At 54.7% G+C, this 17493-nt stretch overlaps 1 protein-coding gene across 8 annotated transcripts in view; it reads left to right on the top strand.

Annotated features, from left to right (window-relative positions):
• CAMK2B (calcium/calmodulin-dependent protein kinase II beta) overlaps nucleotides 1-17493 on the top strand; it is a 188031-nt gene that overhangs the window by 148841 nt on the left and 21697 nt on the right. For 6 of the 8 annotated variants that reach the window (XM_006832088.1, XM_006832089.1, XM_006832092.1 and 3 more), the window contains exons 5-12: nucleotides 342-407; nucleotides 8592-8664; nucleotides 11956-12058; nucleotides 12133-12216; nucleotides 12963-13057; nucleotides 13298-13420; nucleotides 13857-13940; nucleotides 14768-14810. In XM_006832088.1, the coding sequence (XP_006832151.1) occupies nucleotides 342-407; nucleotides 8592-8664; nucleotides 11956-12058; nucleotides 12133-12216; nucleotides 12963-13057; nucleotides 13298-13420; nucleotides 13857-13940; nucleotides 14768-14810 (671 nt within the window). Of the gene's footprint in view, nucleotides 1-341; nucleotides 408-8591; nucleotides 8665-11955; nucleotides 12059-12132; nucleotides 12217-12962; nucleotides 13058-13297; nucleotides 13421-13856; nucleotides 13941-14767; nucleotides 14811-15691; nucleotides 15767-17493 lie in introns of all 8 variants that reach the window. The other 2 variants (XM_006832086.1, XM_006832091.1) reach the window with 1 other exon arrangement.

Raw genomic sequence — 17493 nt, 5'->3', positions numbered from 1 at the left:
TGGTGGTGGTGGTGATAGTGGTGATGCTGGTGGTGATGGTGATGATGGTAAGGGTGATGATGGTGGTGGTGATGATGGTGATGGTGGTGGTGATGATGGTGATGGTGGTGATGGTGATGGCGGTGGTAAGGTGGTGGTGATAGTGGTGATGATGGTGATGCTGGTGGTGGCGGTGATGGCGGTGGTGAGGGTGATGGTGGTGGTAAGGTGGTGGTGATGGAGGTGGTGGTGATGGTGGTGGTGATGATGGTGATGGTGGCAGGTATTGTTGATTCTCTGCAGGAGGAGGTGGTGATAGTACTAATAGTCTCCCAAATGTGACTGGTGTGCTTTTCCTGCAGGGTCACGGGTGGGGAGCTCTTTGAGGACATTGTGGCGAGGGAGTACTACAGTGAGGCCGATGCCAGGTGAGTGCAGAGCCCTCCCACTGTCTGCCCCTCCTCTCATATCCCTATTTGCCATTTTTTATCCAGCCCTCCCCAGTCCCTTCTTCTAACCCCACATCTGTTCCTAGGCAACATTCTCTTCCATGGCCTGGCAGAGGGCAGGCCATGAGGAAAGCTCAGATCTGCTGAGCCACACTGCCTACCCGACTGGTGGCCACTAGACTCTGCCGAGTGCTCCAAGCCCTTGAGCCTGTGGGTTTTGACCGGGGGAGGGTGTCCCCTCAGGAAACAATGTGACCTGCAGCCTGAGTGTTGGGAAGCCTGCTTAGTTTCACTGGGGTTGGCTGTGTGTCCAGTGCCTTGACCCAGGCCCGAGAGAACTGACCCCAAGAACCCAAGAACAAGGCATCTCCTTAGGGGCTGGCCAGAAAAGGAGGGGAATAGGACTTGTTCATAAGTTGCCTTCCCACCCTTCTCTTGGAAGTCTTGGCCCATGGCCCATAATGAGCACCCACTGGTTAATCTTTTTCATAGCAACGAGCAGTTTCCAAGGTAGGGCCAAGAATCCTCTTCCAGAGACCTTCCAAGGGCCACCTTGCCCCACCCAGTTTCAACACAGAGAGATATGGGGTCCAGTGTTGGTGGATGATGTGTGGGAGAGGTGTCCAGTTGGGGTGACAAGTGCCAGTCCCCTGTCCCTGGAAGGGTAAACTTTGCAGTCCAGGTTCCTGAGCCAGCAGCCACTCGGGTCCATGACCAAAGGCAGGGCTGCCCTGAGCCTGTGCACTGGTAAAGCTGTTGGTAGGAAAACAGCAGTAAGCTTAGCCAGAGTCTTTACTCATGGTAGAACTGATGACTTCTCAGTTTTTAATTTTCAAACATTTCCTGAATGTCTCTCTGTTATTTTTCTCCTCAAGAAAAATGAATGTCATCGAAGAAAACTAGCTTTGTGGGAGTCGCTCCTACGTGTCCCAGGAAACCTTCCTGGCTGTGTAGGGTGCTGGGCTGGGCCTGGCCTGCTGCCCTGAGAGCAAGGGCAGGGTCATGCTTAGAGGTCCCTGGAGACCTTCCCTGACATTCCGAGGGTGATAGAACCCTGAGTGAGCAGAGGTCAGACGTGAAATGACCCTCCCCAAACCCCTCAACCCCAGACTGGACTCCAGATCCCTGGGCAGGCCTGGACTATACACTGGCTGGAATGAAAAGACCTGCGGACTCTCTGAGCATGGCCACTGGTCCTCGGTTTCCATGTCTGGAAAAGGGAACTACTAGGACATTCCAGCCCAGCTCATGGCTAAACCGTGACCTCGAGCCCACCAGGAGGAGCGGCCTTGGAACCCCTGCCAATCTCTCACTCCTTCGGGTCCCCTGAGGCTCCCCTGCCCCATGTCTTCCAGCCTGAGCACCCACACTACACGGGCTTGCTTCCAGTCTTGGCCATTCCAGCCTTGTTAACATCTGTGGTCCTTAAGTTCTCATCCCAGTCTTTCTCTCTTTCTCTCTTCCCCACACTCACCATCCCTTCTTTCCCTCCCCGCCCCCATGGCTTTTCTGATGCCACCCCCTCCTCGGCACCCCTCTGTCAACATCCCTGGGACAGCAGTGCCCCCACCTCTCAGCCCCTCCCCACTCTGTTTTGCACCGCCATCTCCATCAGACAATAGAAAGTCTAATGTGCATTACCCATAAGCCTTTGCACACAGGGACCCACAGGTCAGCGTCACACTTTCCCACCTCCAGACTGTGGGGGCCAGGCTGCTTGCTGACCTGTCTTGTTGTGAGCAATCTGCACACCCCTTACGGCCCCCTCCCCTGAACACTCCCCACTAAGGTTAGCAAAAGGTTGCAAGTACGAGCGAGGGCCACACAGGAAGGACTGTCTGTCTCAGGGCTGACAGGAGCTGCTGCCCACCCCCTGGCCAGGCCACTGTTGTCCCTCTGAGGGGGTGAGCCGCATCTGCCTGTCTGCAGGCATGACCTCAGCTTCTCCCTATGTTCCTCGTACTTTCCTGTCCTTCTCATTTTGTGTCTTTGACGAACACACAGCCCACTTACGGGTGAAGTCAAAGTGCTAACCTAGAGAGGACCCATGTGTTGAGCAAGAACTGGCCTTCACATGACCCACAGCCCGAGCCAGCTTTCCTTGCTGCTGTCTCCATTGCCCATGTGGCTCAGAGCTGCCAGGAGGTTGGTGGGGTTTTCTGTGGACCACTGGGGATGTTCTGACTGTTTGTGTCCAGGTATCTTCCCTAGAACAAGCTGTAAAGTGCTGAGAGGGGAGGCAGAGGTGAGATGGGCAGATGTGTCTCACCCCCTCAGAGGGATAACAGGAGACTTCTGTCATGCTGACACCTACTTCTTCCTGGGGACCCTTTGAACTGACCTGGGCTGGGCATGACTTCCTCAACCAACCCACCAAGCCCTCGTTCTTTCTAAAAACTGATGCTACCTCTTGCAGGATTGATGCTCAATTGGAGGGTGCTCACTGGGCAGGTTGGAGGTGGGGTGAGCAGGCTGACCTCCACTCTGTGGGTGAGTGGGATGGTTGTATGACAGCAAGTAGGAATGGACTGGCACATGATGAGACTCATTAGTAGGGCCAGGAGCCCAGCTGCCCTCTTTCTCTTGGGGCTAGGAGGATTATTGGCTTCCGTCTTTGAGCTCATGTTCTGCTCCAGGAGCCACAACACCTGACCAACTGTCTGACAGGTGAGCCCAAGGGTGTTTGTTTCTCCACCTGGCGTCAGCATGCTTAGAGGGGTGGAACTGGAGGCAGGAAAGTCGCAAAGGAAGGGATAACTGAACATTCCCAGGGAACAGATCTCTAGGAAGGGTGGACGAGATGGAACTGAGCGGTACACACCCCTCCACAAGTGTTAGAATGAAATGTGCAAAGACCTGCAGGTAGACCACCAAAAGGGAAGAACATGCTCAGTATTTCTCAGGCTGAAAGAACTGAAGAACAAATTCAAGCCTCAATTTGAAATATTAAAGGATTCTCTGGGCAAAATATTGAGCAATGCAAAGAGCATCGAAAGAAGATGGAAGGAACACAAGAGTCACTGAAACAAAAAGAAATGGTTGGTGCTCAACCATTTTAAGAGGTGACATAGGATCAAGAACCTATGGTACTGAAGGAAGAAGTCCAAGTTGAGCTAAAGGTAACGGCAAAAAACAAGGCTCCAGGAATTGACCGGAAACAGAGTGAAATCTTCCAACAAATGGATGCGGCACTGGAGGTACTCATCTATGCCAAGAAGTTTGGAAGGCAGCAACCAATTGGAAGAGATCCGTATTTGTACTCTTTCCAAAGAGGGGTGACCCAATGGAAATCATCAAAAAATATTAATGTCACATACAAGTAAAATTTTGCTGAAGACAATTAAATCCTGGCTGCAACAGCACATCAACAGGGAACTGTCAGAAACTCAAGCTGGAATGTGGAACAAGGGATATCATTGTTGATGTCAGATGGATCTTGGCTGAATACTGAGAATACCAAAAAGATGTTTGCTTGTGCTTTATTGACTATGCAAAGCATTCAACTGTGTGGATCATGACAAGCTTTGGATAACACTGTGAAGAATGGGTATTCCATGAGGAACCTGTCCAGAGTCCAAGAGGCTGTCTTTTGAACAGAACAAGAGCATATTGAATGGTTTAAAATCAAGAAAGGTGTGTGCCAGAGTTGTATTCTTTCACCATACTTATTCAATTTGTATGCTGTTTAGTGATGAAGATTAAAGACCCCAGCCTTTAATCTTTAATGTATGAGTTGCAGCTCAATGTAAAAACAACAAAAACCCTCACCACTGGACCAATAAACAACATGATGATAAATGGAGTCCTGGTGTGGCACTGGAGGGTAAGCACTGGACCTAAAGGTTGGTTTGAACCACAAGGTCGACAGTTCAAATTCACTAATCATTCCTCGGAAACTCTGTATAGGAATGCTATGAGTCGAAACCAACTCAACAACATTTAACAACAACAACAACAACAACAATACATAGAAAAAATATTGAAGTTGTCAAAGACTTCATTTTGCTTAGATCCACTGTCAACACTCATGGAAGCAGCAGTCAAGAAACCAAACGGCATATTGCATTAGACAGATCTGCTGCACAAGACCTCTTCCAAGTGTTCAAGAGCAACGAGGTCAGCCTGAGGACTGAGGTGCACCTGACCCAAGCCATGGTGTTTTCAGTGATCTCATATGTATGTGAAAGTTGGACAGTAAATAAGGAAGACCGTAGAAGAATTGATGCCTCTGAGTTATGGTGTTAGAGGAGAATATTGAAAGTACCATGACTGCCAGAACAACAAACAAATCTGCGTTGGAAGAAGTATTACCAGATTGCTGCTTAGAAGCCAGGATGGCAAGAGTTTGTTTCTGATACTTTGAACATATTATTAGGAGGAGGCAGTCCCTGGAGAAGGGCATTATGCTGTGGAAATTGGAGGGTCAGTGAAAAAGAGGAAGACCTCCAGTGAAATGGTTAGGCACATTGGCAGCCGCAATGGGCTCACCATAGCAATCGGGAGGGTGAGGCACGACCGAGCAGTGTTTCGTTCTGTTGTGCATTGGGTCACTATGAATAAAAACCAACTCAATGGCATCTAACAACCACAGCATAGATATGGTCAGATCTGTGCTGAGAGGGCAGAAACAGGAATCTGACAGGATGGCATGATGGGGAGGCCCCAGTACTACCCAGCCAGGTCAGGGCTGGCCCAGCTGGTCTTATAGCCCAAAGCTGAGCCACTGAGTACTGGAGGAATTACCAGTGTGTTCAATCCCAGGATAGCATTCACTTTCCTAACTTTGTTCTAACCCATAAGGATGGAAATTCCTCTTAGGAGGAGGCAAGGTTTTTATTTTAAGGTTTGTAAGGAAACTTGAGAGTCCTGGTGTAGCACTATAGGATAAGCAGTGGACTGCAAACCACATGGGTGGCGGTTCATACCCACAAGCCATTCCTTGGTAACCCTATACAGGGTTGCTATGAGTTGCTATGGTAACCCTACACAGAGTGGCTATGAGTTGCTATGGTAACCCTATACAAGGTTGTTATGAGGTGGAACCAGCTGGGCAGCACTTAACAACAACAGTGACAACCAGGAAACTTAAGGGTGCATGTAGCCGCCTTCAAACTGAAGAAAGCAGATTTCAACATGGTTAGACGCCACTGACGTTAACTCTGACCAGGAATCTGGCCGATGAGAGCCGCAGAAGGAAACTCTGGCCCCACAGTTCTAAGAGACCAGAGGCAAGATGGCATGTCTGAGGGCCTGGAGAAGTCTGTGTGTCCCGATGTGCTTTGGGAACAGGCCTATTTCGAAATGACAAAAGTCCAGCAAGGGTGCTGGTCACTGGGAATAGCAGTGGGGAGAAGGCAGCTGGAGACATGACCCCAGCCCTGGAAGGGTGAGACTATTCAGACAGGAGGGCTAGGGCAGCTGGAAGAGCAGGTGCCCAGCTTGGAGAGTCGCTGGCTGCAGAGGGAAGCCCCATACCAGAGTTCTCTGAGGTCGTGTGAAACAGAGGAGGGAGAGGTCAGGATGGCCAAGCTGCCTGGAGAGTCTCAGCATAGAACTCTATTCTAGAAGTTGTGTTTGCCTAACAAGGGAACTCATGGCGTGACCTCTCTGGGTGCTCCCAGAGGACCTGGTATAGCGGTTTCCCTTGGAATGGGTGGGCCCGATATCGATCTTATAACTGGACTTCAGCGGTACTTGCACATCTTTTAGGACACCTTGGGGAAGACACGGGCAGCTGTATTTTCAGTCGTGACTTTGAAGGTGCATCCATGGGAGAACCAATGAAGTCCTCACCCCATCTGAGTAAACATACCTGTCCAGGGTGTGGACAGATGAGCTCATTGCTTCAACAAACACTTGTCAAACACCTAGCACCATGGACATAGAGCATGGACCGTCCTCTCACAGAATGACAATCTAGTAGAGAGACCAGCACACAAGAGGAAGCCACCACAGGGCTCCGTGTGACCTGTGGCTGGGAACTAGGTCCCAAGGCAGGCGGAGGTGAGGTCTGAGGATGGAGGAGACACAGGAGCACCCCTGAGCTAAAGCTGAGAGGTATGGTGGTCTCCATAATGTGACAGCTGAGTCAAGCACTGGAGGTGGATTCCCAGATGAGGGCACAGGGGCTATTTGTGGCCATGGCTGTACCTGTGCCTGGCATTTCCCAGGGTGGGTACAGAGGTGACAAGCTTGCTGAGAAAGTTCTCAAAGGCAGAGGGCACTCAGGAACACAGGCAGCCCTGGGAGGAGTTGGCAAACCAAAGATTGTGCTGAGCGAGAGAGGGTTCTGAACTCTGGAAGACGAGGGCACACAATGGGATTCCAGGGCAATGGGGCTGAGATTCTCTGTGCTCCCAGCTGCCTTTTGGTACCACTTGGTGTGGGTTGCACTGTGGTGGGAAGTTTCTCCTCAGCTCAGGTGCTTCCTGTGGTATCTGGCCAGGAGATCTGGTGTAGCTCACCAGCACCCCCTCCCAGTGTCATGTCTTCATGGGAGCGAATGAAGGAATGAAAGGCTGTGGGTCACCGGGGGCTGGGCATGGTGACATCTGGGCTGACAGTGATGCTTCCTGTGGACAGATGCAGGACAAGAACCCTCTACAGAGACCTCAGCAGGATGAGGCATTTGAGCAGGGGTAGGGTGGGTGCTGGCCTGGGCTCCAGTGGGGACGAAGGGGTCCACTCTGCAGGGACTGTAGGGATAGGCTCTCCATGCTGGAGCAGAGAAAGGGACATACAGGACGAAGATGAGGAGGGCATCCTTAACAGCAGGCGTTGGTATGGGGGTCAAAAGGCGTGGGAGCTACTTGAGGAGGAGAGTAGGTCTTGCCCCCTAGGAGATCTGGCAGTCATGGTTCACCTTGGCAATTCTTCTGGTTCGCCCCATTCCCTGTGCCTCTGTGCCCCCGTACTCCAGTGTGTTCTGGGGCCTCACCACCTCATCAACCAATACCCGGAAGGACTTATGGCAACCTCATCGCTAGGGTGATGCTGCCTCAGGGGCAGTTAGACCGAGGGTGTTCTGGGTGCCCTGTGCCCGCTCCAAGGAATCCTGGGTGGAGAGGGGAGGGAGGCAGTCTCAAGCCAGGGCCTCCATGTTGGGAGCTGGGTGGGCCCTTGGTCTGAGGTACAGTGGACAAGGAGAGAGCTGGTTGAAGGCCGGTGTCAGGGCAGTGGCCTGAGAACAGTTCTGGGGAGCTCTGACCTCGCCCCCAACCTGTAGCCAGCCATACTTAAGAAGGCTCCTGGACCTTCTGCTGGCCAAGCCTTCCTGGACACACAAGGCAGGCGTGGGGAGGATGGTCCATGCTCAGGGCCCCCAGCCAAGCCAAGGCTATTGTCGCCTGGAGTGCCAGGTATGTTCTCATTGGCTGCTGCCTCAGACCTGCTCTCAGGAACTGCTCTGTTGGCCACATGTGGCTACAGCATTGGTACCCAAGGTGCAGTCACCCTCAGCACCCACCCCACTCCACCCCAGCCCCTCACTCCTGGTTCTGCCTCTGCCCCTACCCTCAGCCTTCTGTCCTCTCCCTACCTGCTCAGTTCAGGCCTCCTTTCTGAGGCCAGCCACAGGCCTGAGGAGGGGCTCTGAGAAAAGGGTGTACTTTCTTTCTGAGGTCCCGCTCTGGCCCTGCCCTGTCTCCTCAGCACACTCAGCTGAGGTGGCCGGGGAGGGGGCTTGCTTGCCTTTTTCTGCCCTTTGGGAATGAGGAAGGCTCCTTCAGGTCAGCTGCCCTCTATGCCTTGATTCCAAACCGGCTTGTCCACATGGCCCCCAGCCAGCCAGGAACCCCACCCCTAGGCTCAGAGACTTTGGTGTGCTCCCCCCCCCCCCACAAGGCCTCACCCATGGTGCTTCCTAGAGCAAACAGATACTGCTATCCCAGCTCTCCCTTCCTGTCCTCCTCCCTGCTCCCCACCATTCTCGATGGGTGTGCGCCTGGCCTGGCCACCAGAAGCTGCAGAGAGGTCTGGATCTGTCTCTTTCATGGCCTTCTTCCTTGGGTCTCAGAAACACCTCTCATAGGAAAGGACTCTGGCTCACCAGTGTCCATCCTCCTACCCCGGCTGTGGCTCCTCCCTCCCCAGCCCCCTAGACCTCCACCATCCCCCTCCTTGTCGCCACCGGTGCATGGAACTAACTGGCCCTGATGTTTGCAGTCACTGTATCCAGCAGATCTTGGAGGCGGTTCTCCATTGCCACCAAATGGGGGTCGTTCACAGAGACCTCAAGGTGAGTGTCCCCCCAACCCCTGCTTGTCCATCTGTGGTCTGCATGTCAGTATAAAGGAGGCCTGCTCAAGCAGGGCAGGCAGAGTCTGCCTCCAACAGGATGCCCCATGATGCACTACTTGTGTGCATGACACCTCAGCCTTCGGGTCCTTCACAAATCCACACGGACCCTCTGGGGTCTCCATACACCCCCAGACTCCACCAGACACAGCCCTGGATGGTGGGTGAGACAGGCCTCCAGTCAGCTGATGACTAACCGTCCCAGCACTTTCTCTGGATCTCTGCTGCCTGAGTGATGGTGCTCTTCAGGGCCAGCAGCTGTAGGCTTTGCTCTTGCCAGGTGCTGAGAAAGTGGGGAGCAGGTGCTGAGAAAGTGGGGAGCAGGTGCTGAGAAAGTGGGGAGCAGGTGCTGAGAAAGTGGGGAGCAGGTGCTAAGAAAGTGGGGAGCAGGTGGGGAGGCTGCTCAGGAGGAACTCTGGTGCTTCTGCAACAGCCATTCCCTCTTCGTCCTCGTCCTCCTCCTCCGGCCTCCTTTTTCCCTCCTCCATCCCGTCTTTCGTCTCTCCTCCTTCCCTCCCTCCTGGCTCTTCTATTTTCTCTTCAGCCCCAGAATTCTCCAGGTTGGTTTGAGGCTGTTTCTTAACCTCCACGTGGGTAGAACTGTGAACTCTGAGCCTGTCACCCTGCTTAGAAGCCCAGCTGGTGGCATTCCAGTGGGGTCTTCTCCCATGATGCCATGCTAAATAGGACCAAGAGGAAGACCTCCAACAACATGGATTGACACAGTGGCAGCAGTAATGGGCTCAGGGGTAGCAAGGATTGTGAGGTTGGCTCAGTACAGGGCAGCATGTTGTTCTGTTGTGCATAGTGTCGCTGGGAGTCAGTACTGACCCGCTAGCACTTAACAACAACAAAAACTTCCTTAGGACAGCCATGGGGCCTGGGCGAATTTCTGCAGCTCCTCTGGGGAGGTGGTCAGAAATTCATTCAAGGACAGCAACAGGACACTCCCTGTGTCTCTTGGGGGCACTGCCAGCCTTCCACATGCCCCTGCTCGGGTGCTGCCTCCTGTCTATGTGTCTTGTCTGGTTGATTTCATTTGTCAGTCCCTATCCTTTGTCCTGGATTCCTGCCTCACTTGGGCCTCTGATCCTACAGGAAAGGCAGGGCGATCTGGGAGAGGCTGCTTGTACACTCCTGGGGTGGCGTACCTGAGCCTGCTACCTGGACTCAGAGGCTTGCCTGTGAGGGTAGCCTGTGAGGGTAGCCTGCTCCCCACTTGTCCCTGAGCCCTGTTACGTATCTAGGTAACGTTGAAGCAAAGACCTGAAGCCAGCGTTCCTTTTCCTTTCCCCCAGGTGTGACCTGTGAGCAGGGAGCTGGTAGATTACTTTCTAACAAGAGCAGGAGGTCTGGGGTCAGGGAGAAAATGGAGAGACCCAGCAAGGTGCTAAGGGTGGTGTAGGGAACAGGGACATGTCACCTCGGGAGGCCACAGTGGAAGGCAGAATCCTGTGGCAGAGGTCCAGGGTCAGTCATGCTGAGCGCCGCTGGCTCTGCCCCTCTGCGTGGACATCATAGAAGACCTAATGGACCTGCCCGCGCCCACCCAGCCCCGCCTTCTGGACCTTTTCTTTTGTTTCCTTTGCCATCGAGTGGGTTTGACTCATAGGGACCCGGTTTGGCACTTCTGAGGCTGTAAATCTTTACTGGAGCAGAAAGCCTCATCTTTCTCCCGAGAAGATGCTGAGGGGTTTGAACTGCTGACCTTGTGGTTAGCAGTCCAGTGCTTATCCAACAGCGCCACTAGGACTTATTTCCCTGGACCAAGGAAAGAAATTCTGATGGGTTTCCTGAGGCAAGGGGGTGGGGGCACATTTATGAAACCATCTGGCACTTCTTGAGAGCGTTTTGAGAACTCGGTGCAGGAGACCGTTGTGCCCAGTTCTCGGAATGAAGCTTTTCTTCCAGCCTGGCAGGGGCACCCTGTGCTTCAGACTGTGGGGGTACATGGGAAGCTCAGGATCTCCTGCCCATTCCCACTGGCAAGTTAAGATGTTCCAGGTCCCCAGAGCCCCATTAACTTGCTACCAGGGCCCCTCAAGCCAGACCCTGGAGGACAAATGAGGACGAGTGTGGCCCGAGTGTGTGGCATGTTGGGAAACAGGAGGCGGAGGCAGGGAACAGAGCTTTCTGAGAAAGTAGTAGGCCTTGTCCTACTAGGTGGGTGTTTGCACCCTCAGAACACACTCTGAGCTCTTTCACTGAGGACCTGGGAAACCCCATTCTCAAAGCCCAGAATGGAAGCCTGGTCCCCCCATTTGGACTTGTGTAGTTCAAGGGTGTTAAATCGGAACTGACTCAGTGGCAGTGGGTTGGTTTTAGTGTTAGGACCCAGGCGTTGACACTTCAGGTTTGTGACGTTGAGATGCTTCTTCCATCCAGGAGTCAAACAGCAGTTTAATTGGCTTCTGGGTCTGTCATATTTGGACCGTGGGAAGCGCGCAGAGTGGAAAGCAGTCATTTGATTTTGACGGGTTGATCTTAGGGCAATCTGAGCAATGGAAGAGAGCCTGGTGCAGGGACAAAGACCGGCACCACCAGGTCCCCTCGAGGTGGCAGACTGGACACCTAGGGGTGTGAGGGGTGCTCACCAGCCACTGGAGGCCACAGGCCCTGCTAAACCAGTCCCAGCCTGGGAAAGAGCACAGTCATGTGGGGACATGGTCCTGGGGTCAGGTGTCCTTTGTCTCAGGGCAGCAGGCTCCTTGGCTGTTTCTATGGGAAGGGGCACCACGCTTCCTTCCCACTTAGCAGGGCTGTTGCCATCCCAGAGAGGCTGTGAGTATGGCGGGTCATCTTGTGGGCCGTGCGCTAACCCAGGCTTAGCTGGGCCTAGAACCCGGCTTAGGGGGCTGAAAGGGGCCCTTTTGCAGGTACCTGCTCTAGCAGGCATCTCCCCTCATTCAATTTGCCTCAGATTCCTGCTGGGAGTGAGGTGGGGGCTGGGGGTGCCCTTTACTGAATAGCCTGCCCCCCCCCCCACCATTGTTCCTCTCATGGCCCCTGTGAAGGGACCAAGCACAGTGTGGACTTCCTGATGCTGTTGTTGGGGTGGAGGTGTTGTTCCCAGGAGAGAGACAAGCAGCAAGGGTGCAGACGCTGCCCCGAAGATGGGCACCACCCTGCAGGGAGGGGTGTGGTGGTCAGCACCCTCTCCCCTGACCAACGGCTCTTGCATCTGTTGTACCCCTCCCCATACTGTGCCGCCTGGCCCTGATGGTACCTGCAGCCTGAGAACCTTCTCCTGGCCAGCAAATGTAAAGGTGCTGCCGTGAAGCTGGCTGACTTCGGCCTGGCCATCGAAGTGCAGGGGGACCAGCAGGCATGGTTTGGTAAGTGCAGCGCCAGCAAGCCAGGCCAGGGGGATGGCCTCATTGTCTTCTTACTGGTCCTCTCTCCCTGTTAGGGTTTGCCGGCACACCAGGGTACCTGTCACCAGAGGTCCTTCGAAAAGAGGCCTACGGCAAGCCTGTGGACATCTGGGCATGCGGTGAGGCCCGTGCACATGCATAGAGGGACAGGATGGACACTCAGGCGGGGCAGCCGGTGCCATTCCGCGTTTGCTGTCTGCGCAAATCCTTGTCTGAGATGGCCTTGCCAGTGTGCCAAACAGCCAGAGTCCCTGCCTATTGCCCACAAGCAGCTGGGGGAGGCTCCTGGAAGGGACAGCATTTGAGGAGTGGGCCCTGGTGTTACCTGGGAAGTAGGGTGGTCACTGAAGGAGCTCTGGTAGCGTAGTGGTTACGAATCGGGCCGTGAACCTTAAGGTCAGCGGTTCGAAACTACCAGCCGCTCCGCGGGAGAAAGATGAGGCTTTCTACTCCCGTAAAGATTTACACCCTTGGAAACCCTGTACAGGGTCGCTATGGGTCGGACCCGACTCGATGGCACTTAACAACAACAACAAGGGTGGTCACTGAGCTAGTGGGTGTGAGGCCTCTGACAGCCCATTTGGAACTTTTCTCAAATGAACATTAGTTAGTATTCACCTCACAACACCATTGGGACCAGAGAGTGTTCCAGGCCAGCCAAAGCCTGCCATCTTCCCCCAACGTAAGCTGGGGATGCCAGGGCTGATGCTGTGCCCCTGCCTGGGGGGGCTCCAGGGAGGGTCTGCCTCCTCCCACCCCCCACCCCACTCCCCGGCCCTGCTGCCCACTACGTCCCGCAGGCTGCAGAGGCCAGAGGGTGGCCATGGGAGGGAGACTGCTATGCTGTCACCTCTGCCTTCCCCAGGGGTGATCCTCTACATCCTGCTCGTGGGCTACCCCCCCTTCTGGGACGAGGACCAGCACAAGTTGTACCAGCAGATCAAGGCTGGCGCTTACGACGTGAGTCCCACCCTTACAAGCCACCTGGCATTTGCACATGTCTGTGTTTGCATGAGGCTGTGTGAGTGTGTATACTTGTGTGTGTGTGAGAAGACCATTGGAAGAAGGCAGGAGATGAGGAACGAAGCTGGGGCCTTTGTTTTCCTGGTCTTCCTGCCAGGGTCAACTCTTCTGAGGAATTCTGGTTCCTGCCCTGGTGAGGGGCTTCAAACTGCTCCCGTGCCTTTGTTCCTTCTCTAGTTCCCGTCCCCTGAGTGGGACACTGTCACTCCTGAAGCCAAAAACCTCATCAACCAGATGCTCACCATCAACCCCGCCAAGCGCATCACAGCCCACGAGGCTCTGAAGCACCCATGGGTCTGCGTAAGTGGCCTCGGGGATGCTGGGTTTGCTGTGGCATCTGCGGGCCTCAGTCTGGAAGCACAGGCGCTGGAAAGCTCTTCTTCTGAGCCCTGTGCTGTGTGCTGGGGGGCACAGAGGACTTGTGCTGGTGTGGTGGGGCTTGGGGACGTGAAAACGGGAGGGGGGGGGACAGGAATGAGTACAGGTAGAGAGGGGGACAGGTAGGAGGTACAGGGATCAGGATGCGGGGAGGAGACAGGTATGTGAGGGAAGAAATTAGGGAGCGGGGGATGTGGCACAGGGGTGGAGACTGGAACTGGCAGTGAGGGGGTGACCTGTGGTGGCCCCAGGAGCATCTCAGCACCTGCTGCCCTGAGTCTCCTGGCTGGGCTCCAGGGTCCCCTGAAGCTAGCCACTTGGGGCCCCTGCTGCTATCTTAATGTTTCCTGTCCCACAGCAACGCTCCACAGTGGCCTCCATGATGCACAGACAGGAGACTGTGGAGTGTCTGAAGAAGTTCAATGCCAGAAGAAAGCTCAAGGTGAACATTCCTGCTCTTCCGGTGTGCAGTGTCCTCACCCTCGTCCAACTCGGGCCCTGGGGGTGCCTTCTGCTTTGGTGGGGATCCCTGTGGGGGTAGCTCCACAGGAGCTTAGAACAGATGTCATCTTGGGTCTTCCTACCACCGTTTCAACCAAATGTGGTCAGAGCTCTTGAGCCACCAGGGTCAGTGTGGGGCATGACCCCGTGGGTTTGACTCCCACCATCAGCCCTTGTAGTCCTTGCTCTCTTCTTCCTCTCTGTCTACATCCCATCAGTTAGTGATTCTAGTCTAGTAGATTACGGAGTCCTGGTGTTTTGCTGTCGGATAAGCAAGGTCAATTTGAACCACAAGGTGGCGATGCAAACCCACCAGCTGCTCCTCAGACACCTCACACAAGGGCGCTAAGAGTCGAGCTGACTAGAAGGCACTTAACAAACATCATAAGTAAGTTTAGAAGCTTGTGGTCTAAGAGAATTGGGCTGTGATGAGCACAAGAAGGGGGGCACTAAATAAGGAGCCCCGATACTCAGAGGCACACCTGTGCTGGTCCGGAAGGAGGGGGCCCACAGACAGATGGCAAGCTGACCTGCCCTCTGCTGGCCTCTCCCCAGAGCACCGTGCTCCTCCAAGGTGTTCTGCTGAATGGCACAGTGGCCCCTTGTTGACGAGCACCGTGGGTGGTCCTGGTGGCCTCCCCAAGACTCTGAGGGCCCACAGATGCTTCCAGAAGGCTGGCTTCTCTGGAAGACATGCTCCCAAGTCCTGTGGGCATCCCCAGGGGCCTGGACAGGATCTGGACTTGATCTGTGTGCTTCTTCCCCCAGGGAGCCATCCTCACTACCATGCTGGCCACGCGGAACTTCTCAGGTGAGCATACTCTCTGCCCAGGAAGAACAGGGCTCTGCCTCATCCTGCAAGGCCTCACTGAGCAACCAAGCCAAAGCAGGAAACCTCTCTCTGGGCCCCCCAGCCCTACTGCCCACAGGGCCTGAGCATTCTAACTGGTACACTCCAGGCTCCAACCACCACCTTGTGCTTGGTCTCTGGATATGGTCTCCAGTCACCTCCTGTGTCCTCCACACGTCTGGCAGCTCTGGGCACCCACTTTGTCTGGAAGGTGGGCAGTGAACCGTGGCTAAGCCAGAGGGAAAGATCTGGACAGCTCTATCACCTTTGGAGGTGCTGGGGCAAGGGGGACGCCGGCGTGAAGTCCTGCTGGGCTCAGGGTCTTCTTCCTGTAGCCACATCTCTGTGGGTCCTTGTACAACTTGATTCTCTCCTGTCTGTGTGCCCTAACCACCCCAGCCCCTCACCCCTGTCTTGTTATTGTTGCTGTGATTGTACCCCTGGGAACAGGTGGTACACCATCACACCAACACTAATGGGACCGTGTCCTGTGTGCATGAGGGGCCTGAGGCCTCCTCCCACCCCACCCCCAGGCCCTACTGACCAGGAGAAGCCCCACTGGGGTTTTCTTTGGAGAAAGGAGGCAAATGCTTTACAAATGCTAATCAGTCTTGATCTTGTTTTCACTCTCCTTGCTAAAGGGATTCCGGTACCAACAGTCTTATCTCTTACCTAAACTTTGGGATTCTGGGACCCACAATCTCATCTCTTACCTAAACTTTAACTCTAATTTTCTTCTGCTTCCTTTGTCTCTCTTCTCTTCGTATCTTGCCTGCCCCGTCTGTGTCCCTTCTGCCTTCCTTCACCGACCCCCTCTGCTGTCTCTAACCCGACGCTCACAGTGGGCAGACAGACCACCGCTCCTGCCACAATGTCCACCGCCGCCTCCGGTGCCACCATGGGGCTGGTGGAGCAAGGTAGATGTGTCTTGACAAGCATCAGACTTCAGCATGCAACCCCTCACACCACACGCAGCCATGTCTGTACATCTTCAAGAAAGGACCCCCCCTAGCCCCTGTAGGTCATCTCCATGAGTTTTAGTCCCCATCTCCACAAGAGACAGGGCCCACGTAACTCCCTAAGACTCATCTAGCCTCATGTGTGCTTGACTGCAATGGCCTGAGTGTACACTCTCTGAGTCTTGGTCCTGAGATCTGAGGGAACAGGAGACCCTCCTCTCAGGGCCCTGGGCTCTCCAAGCCCCTAGGCATTCACTGGCCCTTGGCCTCACCCGAAGGGTTTCTGGACTGATCAGGGGAGGCCAATCAGAGCCATGAGTGGGTAACTCCATGCCCTGCCCCCACACTAACCAGGGAAGGACCTTTGAGACCCTGAGCCAGTGACTGCTCCCACCCACTATTCATGCCCACTTTGTCTTTAAGGAGAACAGACACGAGCATACAACCCTGCCTCTCTGGGGGCCCTGGGCCCTCAGCTCTCTGCCTGCCTCTGTAGGGCTGAGTACAGGCATGTGGATAAGCAGACAGGAGCGTGATCTGCGCATGTCTGACCTGTGGTGCCCCCCTGCACAGGCTGTGTTTGGTGTGGAACCCAGACATTCAGACTTCCTTCTCACTGGGGTTCTTCCTATGAAAACTTCCTCGCCTCATTCCAAAACCCACTCCTATGACCTGCCCCTTTGGGGTCAGGAAGGGACACGACTAGCCCGGGTCAGAGGCCCAGCCCCTGCCTAGACAAGACCCTGTCATCTCTGACCTCATGCCCTCCCATGTGCACCTGAACTGAGGACCTGTATGGACAGGACCTGGGAGTAGGTCACGGGAATTCCCATGGCACCCCAGTGGGGGTGGGCACACTCACCCTGGCTCCCACCCACTGCTTCCCAGAGCCTCCGAGCTCCGCAGGTGGTACTTCCCAGAGGCAGCCCAGACTCACCTGGTGGACATGACTGGAGGCATCCTACGTGTCTGTACTTGAGGGCGCAGGGGGAGAAGTGGAGAAAGAAGACAGGCAGCTGCTTTGGGAGCCTGAGGCCACACACCCTGAAAAGCCAGCCTTGCCTGCCCGGGCCGTTGTGCATGAGGTTGTGCATGCGTCAAGCACAGCGCTGCACCGCGGCTACTTTGTCCGAGGGGTGCGCATGGGGAGGTCCCGCATGGCTGTCCAGGGGCCAGGCGTGGGCTCACGAGGAGATGGACCTGGAATCAAGCAGGCTGGGGGCTCAGTGCCCACAGGTCCCTGTCTTTAGAGCAGGTTGCTGACCTGCACAGCTGACACTCCCAACAATGGAAGGTAGGGCTGGATGTGGGACAGGTAAAGGTGGGGGAGAGGCCTTCTTCCAGCAAGGTGCCTGCTTTGTCCATCTTGGGCTCCTGCTGTAAATGACAAAGGGTTTTAGCTTGAGAAATCCTGAAAGTCACTCCTTGTACCTTTGACTGCCGATATCGGTGAGCCAGAATCTAAAGGCCATACAGCTGGCTGGGTTGTGGCCACTGTGAAACTGGGCTCAGTCCAGGACAGGTGTGGGTGTCCAGGAAATGAGTGACCCCAAGAAACGCTATGGCCAGGAGTATGGGCTCCTAGGGAGGGAAGCTGTGCTTCCTTTCTGTGGGGAGGACTCAATTGTCTCAGGCCACCCGGAGGATTTGTAAAGAAATGAAGAAGGGTCTCAATGAAGACTGAG

This window comes from Chrysochloris asiatica, unplaced genomic scaffold, assembly GCF_000296735.1.
Source record: "Chrysochloris asiatica unplaced genomic scaffold, ChrAsi1.0 scaffold00006, whole genome shotgun sequence".
Taxonomy (NCBI): Eukaryota; Metazoa; Chordata; class Mammalia; order Afrosoricida; family Chrysochloridae; genus Chrysochloris; species Chrysochloris asiatica.
Note: the sequence above shows the minus strand (reverse complement) of the source record. Positions and strands in the feature narration are given on the sequence as shown.